This window comes from Arvicola amphibius, chromosome 7 (genome assembly GCF_903992535.2).
Source record: "Arvicola amphibius chromosome 7, mArvAmp1.2, whole genome shotgun sequence".
NCBI classification, from domain to species: Eukaryota; Metazoa; Chordata; class Mammalia; order Rodentia; family Cricetidae; genus Arvicola; species Arvicola amphibius.
Genome location: NC_052053.1, coordinates 131,404,554 through 131,420,197, shown reverse-complemented (window position 1 = coordinate 131,420,197; position 15,644 = coordinate 131,404,554). Strand labels below are relative to the sequence as shown.

At 42.4% G+C, this 15,644-nt stretch overlaps 1 protein-coding gene across 2 annotated transcripts in view; it reads right to left on the bottom strand.

The window, feature by feature from the left end:
- Scin (scinderin) overlaps positions 1 to 15,644 on the bottom strand; it is a 69,027-nt gene that overhangs the window by 36,388 nt on the left and 16,995 nt on the right. For both annotated transcript variants that reach the window (XM_038337130.1, XM_038337131.1), the window contains exon 4: positions 5,952 to 6,101. In XM_038337130.1, the coding sequence (XP_038193058.1) occupies positions 5,952 to 6,101 (150 nt within the window). The remainder of the gene's footprint in view (positions 1 to 5,951; positions 6,102 to 15,644) is intronic.

The following is a 15,644-nucleotide window of genomic DNA, read 5'->3' as shown; positions in this document are numbered from 1 at the left end:
CTTCAGAAACAGTGGAAATGGGCACAGCCTTTTACTCTTAAGCTGTGGGAAGGAAAAGACGTAAGCCAGATGATTGAGAAGAGAAACTGGATCTCTAGAGCTGTGCAGTCCCTTAGGGTTCTGGGAGCATTCCCCTGAAGTCAGAGTGGTGGGCAGTTTGCTAATAGACCTTGAAGGAGCAATACTGGGGCGACAGTGAGCAGCAGCGGTGTGGGTTAGAGGCAGATCACACGTTCATGACTGCTGGACATGTCCAGGAAGCTGACCTAACCTAGGAAGGGAAATTCTACAAGATGGGTGACTACGTATTGTTATCAAAGGGACGGTGGCTGCATGTGTTCCAGGGCTCAGGACTTCACCTGGGAATGTGGGCTCTTGTTTCAGTCTCTGTGATTATCTCAGGACATGGTAGTGACTTTCCAGGGAGTTATCTGTAACCAGCTACCAAAACAAGAAAGACGAGTCAAACGCATGAATTATTCTCCTCTAAATTCTAGCTACCCTATACAAATGTAGTTTGTCTTACCATGTATTTTGAATAAGAATATGGCTTTGAGCCAGGTGGTAGTGGCCCAAATCTTTAATCCCAGCACTTGGGAGGCAGAGGCAGGTGGATCTCTGTGAGTTTGAGGCCAGCCTGGTTACAGGATAGTCTCCAAAGCTACAGAGAAACCCTGTCTCAGAGAACCAAAAGGAAAAAAAAAAGGCATTAAGAATATGACCTTGTTCGTGTATTTGCCAACACTGTCATCCCAACCTTGAGAGAGGAGAAAGGGCTCCGTTTCTGTATATGTGTTTTGTATTATCTAGACATGGATGAGCAATGCACCAGAGCTGCGAGAGCTACACCAATGTGGAGGCAACGTCTGGCCTCAAGCGCTGTGGTGCGTGTTAATAAAATGCAGATTTTATTTGGCAGTACACTTTGGGGAAATACCACTAAAATTTTGCTCTTTGACTAAATCGGATTTAGGAAAGTTGGTTTAAGAACCATCTAGACTCCTCAACTCTAGTCTTTAGTCACCAGATTCCCAGATCTGCATTTATTAAATATCGAATCAACCTGAAAGAGTGCTAGGTAAATTATTTCTCATTATCATTTATGACTGATAAAAACAAGAACACCCCAATTCGCAGACTAGGCGAGGCTTTAGAGGTTAATCTAAATTGTCTGTGACTATCGAAGAGTCTGAACTATGAATTTCATAAGAAGGATCCCAACAAATATGACTCCTGCTGTGTGAAGTGGGGGGGCCCTCAGCCCCCGTCACTATTCTTTGCCTTTTCTGGGGTTTGGCTCCTTTGCTAGAGAGTAAAATGAGCTGAGACTGTGATTGTTACTGGTAACGAACCTGCGATGGTTTGAACTAGAACAGCTCTCATAGGCCCATACATTTGGATGTTTGGTTCCCAGCGAGTGGGATATTGAGGAAGGATTAGGAGATGTGGCCTTGTTGGAGGAAGTCTGTTGCGGGGGGCAGACTTTGAGATTTCAAAAGCTCAAGTCAGGCCTAGAATTCCTCTCTCTCCACCTCCAACTTGAGAATCAGAAGCAATCTTTCAGCAACTTCCCCAGTGCACTGCCTGCCTGCCACTGTGATGATCGTGGACACACCCTCTGAAACTGTCAGCCAGCCTCCAGCTAAATGCTTCCCTTTCTGAGCTGCCTAGGTCATGGTGTCATGTCACAGCAGCAGAAGAGTAACTAAGACACAACCCAAATGCTCAGTAAACACCGTGAGACTCAATACGATATCCTGATTTTCCTTCCAATTTTCTTTATCAAGAATCTGAAACAATATTTGGAATATAACATTTCAGGACCCTTACCACTGTTTTTATAAAAACAAGAAAGGAACCAGTTCAGTCCCACAGTGGCTACCTGTATCTCTGGTGCTGGTTTTATGGCTAGTATTTGCTGCCAGCATTTATAATGATTATAAAGTCAAGTTCACTGCATTACATTTAAAAAGAATCTGACTTAGGAAAAAACTCGCCCCATCTTAGTCTCACATCTCACCCGATGCCATCTTAAAACAAAACAACAACAACAAAAAGTGATAATCAGATAGAGAAATTATCTCTCTCCTGGAGGCATCTTTCAGCCTCTCTCCCCATCTTTAAAGAAGAATACAAACAAGGAATAAACTTCAGGGCCTTTGGGCTAGTGAGACAGTTAATTTCCCCTCCTGTTTACTGGTTATTTTAAATATGAAAAAAGAAAGAACAGGAAAAACCTTTACATGATTTATGTGCAATCTTTCACGGTAAATATGTTTATACACAAGGGAAAAAAAACACAGCAGAATGTGACTAAGGCATGTGGCTTCATCGCAGGGGACAGGAGCTGCCAAACACACAGCAGAAAGCAGAGCGACACACACCCTGTGGCCCCTGCAGTCTTGTTAGCATGTCCTTACCACGTCCTGTCTTCTCCACAATCTTACTCTACAAAGTGCTCTTGTCTGAGATAAGGAGCATTTAAATTGAAGCAGCCATGGCCTTGTCCCACGCCTGTCCCAAGCACTCAGCATTAAGCGCATGGTCATAGCCACTGAGTCATTTAAGTGGTTGGAAAATCCTTGACTTTGAGGCTTTGCTAACTTTCTTATGTAGACATTAAAGCTTGCAAGATTAAGTAACATAAGACATCCTCTCCACAAATGAATAAGGGGTAGGATATGAAGGGAATTCTGAAAGATGATTAGTCTTGCAGACCCCTCTAACAAGGGCATTGTTGGTCAGAGTCTCAGAATAATAATGGCATTTCATTATATTACACAAGAAGGCTCTGGGCCATTCTGTGCTTGTGTGCTATAGAGAACTTTGGCTCCCTCTGAGAAAAATATTTCTCGGTGCATAAAATAAAATACAAAGGATTACAATGAAAAACAATTATATTGGAATACAACTATCAATAAATGTATCATCTACCTATTTGTCGTTTTGTTTTGAGGCCGGTTGTCAGGTAGCCCAGAATGGATTTGAACTTGCCATGTGAACAAGAATGCCCTTGAATTCTTGATCTCTTCCCTCCACCTTCTGAGTGCAGGGGTTCAGTTTACTGTGCCATTCCCAGGTCCTAAATATATTTGTAAGAAGCTAGTTAACATATGAGCCTTTTCCAAGTGTAGTGGAACACGCCTTTAATCTAGCACGTGGGAAGCAGAGGCAGGTGAATCTCTGATTTCAAGGCCAGCTTGGTCTATAAAGAGAGTTGCCAGGGCAGCCAGGGCTAGGTAGAGAGACCCTGTATCAAACAAACAAACAAACAAACAAATAAATAAATAAATCAGCTTCTTCATCACCTCATTGAACAATATTACTGAACAGCAGATACCAAAAATAACAGATGCTGGGTGGTTGTGGCACTCAGGAGGCAGAGGCAAGTGAATCTCTGAGTTAAAGGCCAGCCTGGTCTACAGAATGAGTTCCAGCCTGGCCAGGGGTTCACAGAGAAACCCTGTCCCAATCATCCCCCAAAACCCTTTAAACCCTGCCAAGTTGCAATGAGGCTAACTGGTATTTTGAGGTTATGCACAGTAACTGAATCGTGGGCTAAGTAGTCACAGGAACAGTCTCGCTGCTCTGGCTTGTTAATCTCACAATTCACAGAAGTGCCACATTCGCAAGCGCATGAAAATTAAAGTTGTAATTTTCCCAACCAAGCTGAGGTCTTCATGAATTCTATCATCACAGTTACCAACTCCAGAAGATGAACTAGTTTCCCTGGGTGTATAGTTAGTCCACCAGACAATCACTGCTGTAATCAGACTGCGAAGCTTCCAACAGAAAGCCCACCGACTGCGTCCTCCCACCTAGGGAAGGCTCCCCCTGAAAGCTCACTCTAGTTCTCTGCCCCAGGAGAGGCTGTGAGGGAGGAAGCAGCACAGACCCTGAACATGTGGAGTAGGGATGCAGTGCACTCATTTTTAGGGATTAAAAACCAACAAGAAGTCTCTGAAATGCAGACGGCATCTTAGGAATGGAAATTTTTACTGCTCTCTAGAAATTCAAAGTTAAATTTGTATTCTTAAAATTGATTTACTTCCTTCCATTAGCATTTGTCGTATCTTAGTAGTATAATACAATGTATGGAATGTTTGAGTTTTCTTTTTCAGTTTGTTGAAAGAAAAAGAGTAAGCAAGGACCCCAAGTGTGAGCGTGCACAGGCATGCCACAGTGCCATAGGTAACTGTCAAAGGCTACTGTGAGGGTAAAGTGTCTTAGGGTTTCTATTGCTTTGGTAAAAACACCATCACTAAAAGCAACTTGGAGAGGAAAGGGTTTATCTCGGCCCACATGTTCTGATCACAGTCCGTCATGAAGGGGAGTCAGGGCAGAAACTCAAGGCAGGAATCTGGAGGCAGGAACTGAAGCCAAGGCTACAGGGCTCACTGCTTACATATAGGTTTTCCTACAGCATCCAGGACCACCTGCCCAGGTAGGGTACCACCCCTGCCCCGTGGGATGGCCCACCCACATCCATCATCAATTAAGAAAATGCACCACGGGCTTACCCATAGGTTAACTTGGTGGGGGCATTTTCTTAGCTGAGGTTCCTTCTTCCTAAATGACTCTTGTGTTTGTCATTGTGACAGAAAAACTAGACAGCACACTAAGGGTTAGTTCTGTAGAGCTATGGAGACTTCCATATTCACTTAAAAACTATAGGAAATCATAAATATCCTATTTATAAGGTAAGATTTTTAGTTTGGTTGAAATAAATAAAATATTGGTGCATTTTACACTTTGGTACAAAATTTTCCATTTTTTATAAAAAAAAAAAGCCTTATTTTTATTTTATTTTCTTGTGTGTTGGTGTTTTGCCTGCCTGTATATCCCATGTACCATATGTATGCCTGGTGCCCGGAGAGACTAGAAGAGGGCACTGGATCCCCTGGAACTGGAGTTACAAACGGTTGTGAGCTGCAGTTCCCAACCACGTGGGTGCTGGGAATCAAATCTGAGTCCTCTGAGCAGCCAGTGCTCTTAACTGCTGGGCTATTTTCCCAGCCCCAGATTTTTCATACTTTAATGAAGCAGCTGTTAACATTTTAAGTTAAAGAAAATTAGCTTTCTTTAAAAAGCATTTTTAAATTTTTAATAATTTTTAGCATTTAAAAAGGAAATAAATCCAGATGATCAAACTATTATATCCTTCAAAATACGCGCTAATGAGTTCAGTGGTGGATGACTAGCCTATCCTACTCAAAGCCCGAGATGTGAGCACCAATACTGAAGAAAGGAAGAAAGAATGTAAGTGGGTGAGAGATCCTGAGAGAAAGCAGGTGTGACGGAGTTTTCACCGTACCAGCATTTATGTGGTAGTTAGAATGCAATTGGCCCCCATAATGCCATAATGCCATAATTCCATAATCTCACTATTAGGAGGTGTGACTTTGTTGGCGTGGGTATAGTCTTGTTGGAGGAAGTATGTCACTGTGGGGCGGGTGGGCTTTGAGGTTTCATATACTCAGGATACTGCCCATTGTGTTAATCGACAGCCTGCCAGATGTATTTCTCCAGCGTCATACCTGCCTGCATGTCACCATGCTCCCTACCATGATGGTCTGAACCTCTGAACTGTAAGCTGCACCTCAATTAAATGTTCTCTTTATAAGAGTTGCCGTGGTCATGGTGTCTTGTCGCAGCAATAGTAAACCCTAACTAAGACAGCTTGTGTAACCTTGGTGCTTTTAAAAAGCTAACTTCAGTCTAGACCCCATTTGAAAATATGCTTGATCCCATCCCCTTCCCCTCGCCTCTCTCTGTCTCTCTTTCATACACACACTCACACACACATCACACATACACCTACACACACACACCATGCACACCACATACATACCATACATACATATACACACATACGCACAGCACACACACTCACACACACACACACACACACACACACACGGCTCAGACTTTTCACCAACAAATCACAATACCTTCATCAGCTCTGGCGGCTCACTTCCTTCTTCCACCACAATGAGCTGAGATCTTCCCTTCCTCTCATTGTCCCGAATGCCAATGGCCACCTGGCTCGCTTTCAGCCGCTCGTATTTGTTGCAGGAGGAACCACACCACTGGTAAATTTCCTAAAAGAAAAAGGCGGACGGTCATCTGACCTGCAATGTATGTAGAGGACTTTCAGCCTTCGTATGAAACTCGCCGCGATTAATAAAGATGGTTTGATAAAATACGGAAGCATAATAATATTATTACATGTCATAGATAAACAAAGGACACTAGTTAGTAGAAACTCACAACTGTCAAAGTGCAGAGAATTAGTGTCTCCAGAGGGCTCAGCCATAAATCAAACACCGGTATCACATGCTCTTTGACAATAGCTCAGAGAACACAGAGGGAGAAGGCGTGGAAAGATTTAAAAAGCCAGAGTTCAGAGAGAACTGGGATGTTACTTACATAAGTTCTGTACAAAATAAACACTCAAAATTCCAGCATGGATTCAGAAGAGACACACAGCCCCATCCATCCCTGGTTAGGAGCCTAACAGTAGGTAGCTGCTAGGAGAGAAAGCCGGTTCTCTTTAGGGGTGCGTCCAGTGAATAGCCCCACACCCATGGGTATAAGGCAGCCCTAATTAGATCCTGTGGGATAGATAGATAGATAGATAGATAGATAGATAGATAGATAGATAGATAGGTCATGAAGTTGGGAGGGGACCATGGGGAGTCATCCTGGAGGAGTTGGGGAGCAGGATAAGAATGATCAAAATGCATTGTATACATGTCTGAACCTCACAAAGAATACATAAAAACGTTATACTTTTTAAGAAGAAAATTAGAATCAGCTACTACTGAAGTATACAAAATTGTATACATTTATCTGCATCTTATTGATTTGATGGCATTATAAGGAAAGCATTTAAATGAAAACTACAGATAAATATCATCACTCTTATATGCTTGTCTACTAACTGTAATTTATATAAGTAAACTTACATAAAGTACTTAGATTAAAATTTATAAGTACCTTTTCTCAGAAAGGTAGCCAAAATCTGTTAAAGTATTAAACTCTGATACTCATAAACTATACACAACATTTTTGTAAAAGAATTTATTTACTTGTTCATTCATTTAAATTAACCAACACAAATTATGTATATACATGAGTATGTAATATGTATGTGTATATATGTATACATATATCTATTTAGATATAAAAATCGCATACAATTGGAATTTTAAATAAATATATATTATTGAATGACTAAATCTAAGAAACTAAGAAATCTAACATCACACAACAATTCTTTTTTTTTTTCCTTTTTTCTTTTGGTTTTTCAGGACAGGGTTTCTCTGTAGCTTTGGAACTTGGAAATCACTCTGAAGACAAGGTTGGCCTTGAACTCACAGAGATCCATCTGCCTCCCAAATGCTGGGATTAAAAGCATGCACCACCACCACCTAATCGCTCAACAATTTTTATCAAGAAACATGAGAAGAGTTAATGACCTTTGACTCAGTAGTAATTCATTTTAATAATTGTTCACAAAACAGGATAAACTTACATGTACAAGAATTGCAACCATTATGTGATGTTAGTGAGGCATACAAAGATATTAAGTATTCCGTAACAGGCTAAGCTGTTTAAATTAAGATGCATAGAAAGAGTTGGATGCGAAACTACTAAAATTACTCTTAACACAGAGATATAGAGAAATAGGAAAACTTGTTTATTATATCACAGAGATTATACTATGTGTTATTTAGGCTGAAATCTTAGATTTAAGTTTGAGAACAGTGCTCATAATATACACAACTGCATCTATAAAATAAAGATGTCTGAAAATTTTTTTGAGAATATAATTTCGCCACTTTCCCCTTTTCTCTTCCTCCCTCCAAGCTCTCTAAGGTGAAAACATTTATCAAAAAGTGACTTAGCAAATGAAAGAAGCCAGTTGGTTCCCTGGCACCCAGCCTATGAGAGTGTTTCAAATGATCACACTATGGGCGATAGAAACCCACAGGAGCTTCCTGGGAGGGCACTCTAGCAGCAGAGAAAAATCACTAAATATGCTTCTAAGACCAGGAGTTTCTACGGTTCTGTACTCCGATAGCAAAGAAACGCACCCACAGAGGGATTGCTACGGAACTGCATTACAGGACACTCAGGATTCCTCATCACGGAACAAAAGGTGTGTTTTAATAGGGTGTGGAAATCTCTCGGGTAAACTGGGAAGAATAAAATAATCCCACAGAATAACACACGCAAGCAGAGGCAAAAATACCATTGGCTACAGAGAAAGGTATTTAAGGAGACGTCGCTTAAGTGCTATGGAGACATGGCCAGCTACGGAGAAACACAAACTGTCTTGTTCTTTTACGAAGAGCTCTGTGTGAGGACCATTCTGGAGAAAAGAGGACAAATAAGACAAAAGGAATGTGGATGTGTAGAGAACAACTGTACTGGCGTTTCGTTTGTGTGTCAATAAAGCTTGCCTGAGGATCAGAGAGCAAAACAGCCCCACTGGTCAGCCTTACAGACCAGGCAACGGTAGCACACACCTTTAACCCCTGTAGCCACGTAAACTTGCCACAGGAACCAGGCAGTAGCGGTGCACACACCCTTAATCCCAGAACTAGAGAGCATTATAAAACGGGAGAAGACAGCTCTCAGTCTCGGTCTCTAATTCTGAGTTTCCTGGAGGCAGGATCGCCATTTCGGACTGAGGTAAGACTCGGTGGCTGGCTGCTTTGCTCTTCTGACCTTCCGGACGGACCCCAGTTTCTGTCTTTGAGTTTCTATTAATCGAGCTTCAAGACACCTGTCCTAACATGTTTGCATCACCATGGTTTGCCAGTTTCCACAAGTTTCACCTGGTGAACTGTGGAGCGGTAGTTAGCACGGTCGCTAAATGTGAGGGAGGGTTAAGTGTGAGCAAGGACGGTCTGGGCGGCCACTCCTTGGTATGTGACAGTATGTTTTCAGATTCTGAATATCTATATTAATAACATATATATATATGTTTATATATGTAACATATACTAACACAGAAAGCTGAAAGCACACTCACACTGTGAGACATCTTCATCCCAGGGTCATTCTGTCACTCAAAAGCAGTGTGCCAAAACAAGACAAGCTTTCTTGGGGGTACAGGGGCAAGCTGAACAACATGGGCTGTGGCTGTCCTGTCCCTTCTCTTTATCATGTTACAGCTGACTTCATCTTTAGTCCTCTTGAAGAACAAAGCATACCTATGAGCAACTCAAGCTTTGATAAGAAATACCAAGAACTGTGTCTTCTAGTCCATTTATTCTAGAATATGATTTCATAATTCAGTATCATCTCTTGCACATTTCTAATAGAGTGTTATGTTCCCATTGATGCCTCCCTAGTCTGTTTTCCAAACCTGCACATTGGAATTTGAGGCACGCGTGCAAAGTTACTTGAATTCCACACCAAGGTCAGCAATTACAATACATGAAGACACGTGGTTTCCAGTGACTATTAGTCACTGGGAAATAAGATCAATGGAGCAGAAACGGGCATTTTAAAAATATGGAGATATATACAGAGATGGGGTTTCTTTCGTTATCACAGTTCATGTTTGAACCATTCTGTGGTATGAAAACACAGAAACTGCTGATGTTAAAAGCATGCTTAATTTTTTGGTCTGCTGCCAAACTGCCTTCACAGAAAACCCTACCCTGAGAGGATCACTGAGAAACTACTTATTGCAAGGTCTCTGAGAGATTCCAGAACTCACTAGCATCAAAACCATCATGGGTCACCTTGGGCACACAATACGTACATGACGCCTAGCTCACCATTCTGCCAAGTGCAACCCAGGGTCTCAGAGTCCTTTCCTGAGCCCAGTTGACAACAGTTTGCAAATAATTCCTTTTATAGTAGATGTAGGGAGTAAGCTTGAGTGAACACTAATTCATAACACATAAAACAGAAAAAGGTCAGAATTAACTCTCTAGGTCTCTCAGATTAACTAGTGGCTTTCATAACAGATTTTCCCCATAGTTATATCATCATCTAATTTAAGTTTATATTCTCGTTATCTCCTTTGTATAAATGACCTCTCTTCTATTTCAGAGACTTATGTAAAATCCTAATTGTACCATCTTTAAAGTCTTACGGAAACTTAGTAAAAAAAAATAAATAATGATAATTCCATGAACATTATTATTTATCATAAAATTGTATAACAGTCTATGGATTCCAAAATCTTATCTGTATTTTTAGATGGAGCTTTTTATGTGCATGTCAATTTATGAATAAAACCAATTTTCAGTTGTATAAAATATTCCTCACTATTGTGTAGAGAGACCAGTTTCTCTGTTCAAATTAGGGGGAAGTAAGCATTACTCATATTTAAAGGTTCTAAATAAAGCTTTCCTTTGAACTTCAAAATGACTACAGAACTAAAATTGTAAAAAACATAACAGTTTGGCATTAAAGTGAATTGTTTGTGTTATGCTTACTATTTATTATTTTTGTCATAAATTACATATAGGCAATTGATATACTTTCTTACTAGACTCAGTTTGCAGTGGTAAAAGGTAAAAGTCAGAATAGTTCCAGGAGCCACGTTTGATGTGCAAATAGCTGACTGACTGCTGGCAGTAACAGGTTAAGCTTGCTTTGAAGGTGTAAACAGGGTCAGATCTAGTGCTGGCCAGGTGAGGTGCAGGGCCCGCTTTCCCTAGTGCTGACTAGGGTAGGGGTGAGCCAGCTCTGAGAGCATGAACATGGGAGATCTGGCCCTGTCTCTCCTCTGCCATATGGTGGTGTGGGTGGGGGAAAGATACCCCTACTCCACCAGTTGCTGCCTGTGGCAGGTAGGAGAGCTGGCCCTGCCCCTCATCAGCAGCAGCACTCTGGAGAGTGGCCCCTGCACCTTGCTTGGGCAACACAGTAGAGCTGGCCCTGGCAGTCCAGGTGAAGGAGGTCCTGCCCTGTGGGTTTGAAAGCAAGAGAATTCCACCATCTCCCTGCTCACTGCTGCCATGGGTGAACTAGCCAGGGCAGTCAGTGCTAGAGAGCTCAGCCTGGGGGGTGAATTAGCCAGGGCAGTGCTGGGGAGCTCAGTCTGGAGGTGAACTAGCCAGGGCAATGCTGGGGAGCTCAGATGGGGAGGGGTGAGATCAAGGAAGAGCTGGAGGACTGACCCCCTGCAATTACCCAGACTCAGAACCAGGGTTATGGAGCTGGTCCACCCCAACATCCACCCCTTCTAGGATCTGCAGGAGCACATGAAGGGGCTGGTCTTCCAGACCCAAGGCTGCAGGATCTCCATGATTCCAGGCAACACAGGATTTCCAAGAGGAGTCCCTGTATCAATAGTGTACCAGAAACCAGGGGGTTGCAAGGAAAGATAGGTGTACAAAAGGGTTTATATGTGACTCACTGTGTCACACTACAGCTCCCATGATGAGATTTTTTTCCTTTTTTTTTCTTCTCTTAAATTTTATTTCATTTTGTTTTATTGGGGGGGAGGTTGCAAAGGCAGAGGGTGGATACAAAGGGATGGGGAAATGAATGGAATGGAGATGCATGGTGTGAAAAACACAAAGGACAAATAAAAAGAAAGTTAAAGAATAAAAGATAAATAAAAGTGGAAACAGAACTGTAGCGATCCCTTCCATTTAAACTTCGCCGTAGGACGCTGTGCCTAGGGTGTTTCATTTGAACAGAGCCTTCGCTGTGTGGAAATGGGGTGGAAGGATATTAATAAACCACGCGGCCCAACACTCATTCTGGTCAGGGTAGACGGAAGACTCCTTAGCTTTTCCACACAGGGAAACTTTGTATTCAGTTGGCACCATGCTTGAATAAACTCTCCTATAACTCAGCCTGATCTGTTTTCTAGATTTGAGTCCAAAGGCAATTCTGTGTAGAACTATAATAAAAAAACAAAGTCTAGATTGACATGATAGTTTAATATGTGCCATTACAGCTAAAAATGTTTGCTATAGTCTAAATAATTTTGCTTATAATACTTGCATAGTATTTGACTGAAAAACTTCCATCAGTTTGAGGGTACGAGGCACTGAAAATTGTGAAATAAACATGGTTTAGAGGCAACTGTTTTTCCTTCTAAGATGGTCAGGCATTTAGCAAATATTAGATGTGGTATTTCTTTGGACACAGACTATTAAAAACATCTCTGTAAATATGGACACATGCGCACAGTTTAGAATGATATTTGCTTAAGTTTTTAGTTGTTATATACATATTGCCCATGCATACCCTCCTTAGACGTTCACAAAACCTTCAGTAACTTTTACCATCCAAACTGTTAAAGAAAACAAATTCCTCTGCATAACTGGGAAAGGAAGAAATAAGGACAGAAAGAAAAGACCACCTATTATTGGCAATTAGTCTGATCCATGAGTAACCAGAAATAGAAGTAGGCATAGGATAATTACAGAAACAGGCGCAGTTGAGGAGGGGAAGACTATTACTTATCCACACAACCAACATTTCAAAATTTTCCTTTCAACTACGTGGTCAAAGTTAGTAAGCAAGACATCAAAGGGCAGCCAGACACCACGGGGGACAGGAAACAAGAGCAAAAATTAGCTCAATGATGCCCTTGGAGAGTAATTGAAAGGGGCACAGAACAGCCTGTGTGGTGTTGACTCACAACACTGCAAACTTGGCAGAGTTACACTGCATTTGAATTCTTTTCTAAGTTACTTATTCTAAAATTTTACAAAGAAGAATGGTGGCCTAGACTTCACTTCTTACCTCGGTTTTTCCTGTGTTTAATTTTCCTTAGACATAGTTAACTAAATACAGAAATTCATCAAGAGACTCCTTTTGTCCAGAAGTTCTCTAAGCTTAAAACAATGATTTTGGATTTCTCCATATCACCATTTAACCTCCTTGGTTTTGGGGATAAACAGATGCATATTTATACACTATAACCAATTTAATTTACCATTCTTCAGTGGTATATGTATTTATTTCTCTCAAATCCATCTTAATTTATTTTTATTTTAAAATTGCATTGTGTGTGTGTTTGTGTGTGCGTGTGTGTCTGAGGTGGTGTCTGGGTGCATATGCATGCGCGTGGAACACGTGAGGAAATCAGAGAATAACCTGCAGCCTTCAGGAGTTGGCTCTCTCCTTCAACCACGTGAGTCCTGGGGACCCAGTGCAGGTTGCCAGGTTCAGCGGCACAGTCCCTTAAGGGCTGCTCCCTCTCACCAGCCCACACTTCTTTAAATGAAGGGTAGAAGGTAAATAATTGATACACAAGGCCACTGAATATTTGGGGACCAGAAGTAACTGCATCCTCACTTGGGCAGAGCAACAGTAACAGAGGAGAACCGAAGCGATTTAGAAGGATAAAACCTGCAGGACCGACGGACATTGTCATTCTCAGTAGTGCCCTAGAGCAGTGGGTCTGAACCTGTGGGTGGTGACCTATTTGGGGGGTGGGGTCAGAGGACCCTTTCACAGGGGTCCCCTAAGACCCTCAGAAAACACAGATGTTTACATTACAATTCATAACAGTAACATAATTACAGTTATGAAGTAGCAATAAAATAATTTTTTGGTTAGGATCACCGCAACATGAGGAACTGTATTAAAGGGCTGCAGCAGTAGGAAGGTTGAGAATCACTGCACTAGAGGGACAGAGAAAGGGGAAGTAGCTTGAACAGTTCTTGTCTGCTGATGCCAATGCCACCCACTGACACCAGGTTTCCAGCTCTGGGTTTCTTGCCACACCAGCACCAGAGAGAGCAGGTGATGCCGTGTTCTCTGGACGAGGAAAGTGTTTCTCAAGTCAAAGGGGCTTCCCAGCCACTTATCAAAAGCCATTTCCAGCCACTTTATCAAAAGCCGTTTCCAGTAGCCGTGCCCATTGGCGACTCAGCTACTCAGATGACTCACACAGCCTTGGGGCCCCACTGCCCTGAACCGCTGGGCACCAGCAGAGAGCTCCCAACCGGAAGTGGTTCTCAGCATCCACACTACCCCGGAATAAGCAACCCAGGCAGAAGGAGCTTCAAGATCGCCCAAGTGTCACCCCGACCTATAAATTCAGAATCCTTTGGGGTTAAATGACAAGTTCAGCATCTAATTTTTTTTTCTAAAATATCCAAACATGGAGGCACAAGTGAGAACTGAAGTAGAAATCCTAACGTCACCGCCATTGTCGTTCTTAGGATGCATCTTAGTCGATGCATCGACTCCAGGGAGACTGTGCCTTCAGCGCGCTCTCCTTCTACCCTGCCACGCTCTGTGCCTCACACCTAGAGGTCAAAAGTCAGCTCTTTTCACCCTTACCCACCGCTTGCCGAGCAGAGAGGCAATGGCATGGGCCCTGGCTTGTACTGCAGGGCAGAGTGTAGGGATCTCAGGTTGAGTTTATCCTTCTTCTTATCTCTGCCTTTCACCACAGGCTCCCCTCTTAGGAAACGGCTGTTGCGCACTACTTTGGAGTAAGGGCTAATTTATTCAGAACAAAGAACAATTGTTTAGCCCATCCTTTTTTTTTTTTTATTTTTAAACTAAATTTTTTTTCATCTAAAGCAAAGATAAAAAAGATAAAAGCCTGTATGAATTTGGGATTGTGACAGAAAAAGACTCTCTTTTGTCGGCAGAAGGGTTGAACCTAGGGCACCATGTGTAAAAGGCAAGCACTCTACTGCCGAGCAGAGCCACAGCCTCAACAGAAAGATTATTCTGAGAATGAGAGAAAGATGCCTGGAAGGATGGTTTGTGTACCAAGAAGCACGGTCGTGTCCTTAGGAGCTAGGAAATACTGGAATCACGGTTCCTAACACACACTCCACTTGTTGGTTTGGTTGGTCAGTTGGTTGATTTTTCAAGACAGAGTTTCTCTGTGTAGCCTTGGCTGTCTTGGAACTCGCTCTGTAGACCAGGCTGGCCTCAAACACATAGAGATCCCCCTGCCTCTGTCTCCCAAGTGCTAGGATTAAAGGCATGCACCCACCACCCAGATCACAGTTCCTAATTCTTAGGCGAGACTATAATACGATGTAAGAAAAGAAAGAGACGAAGGAAAGTGGACCGGAAGCAGTGACCACTGGTATGCTTGCCCTCAGTGGATTTGTCTTCAGCATAGTTTGGATAGACATCACAGCCCAGGATGTTATTGGGAAGAAGCAGGGCCTTTAAGAGATGGGGCCTGTCTAGTCTAGTGGTGAGAGGGTGGCATGACCTTAAAGGAGATATTGAGATCCCAGCCCCCTCTCTTCCTCCATTTTGCTTTTCAGATGCCATGAGTAAGTTATTTCCTCGACAAGACATTCCAAACCATGATATGCTCTCAGACAGACCCCAAAGCAATGGGATCAAGCAACCATGAACTGAAACCACAAGCCAAACTAAGCCTTCACTCTTCTCAATCTGCAGTACTTTTGTTAAAGGCACACAAAGATGACCAAATTCATCACTCATATCGTCATTCTTGAGCCTGAGTATCAGAGCAGAAATGACTGTGGGGCATGATCCAGACAGTCAGGCCACTGGTGGGACGTGGACAAAGTGGATCAACCCTCTGTCATGCCTTAGGAAGAACTAAGCAGTGTTCCTGTGAGGAGTTAAACAGCAGCTGATAGGAGAACATGATGTCAGAAGACCAAGTTCATAGCAAAAGTCCAAAGAACAGAGACCAAAGCCCAAAA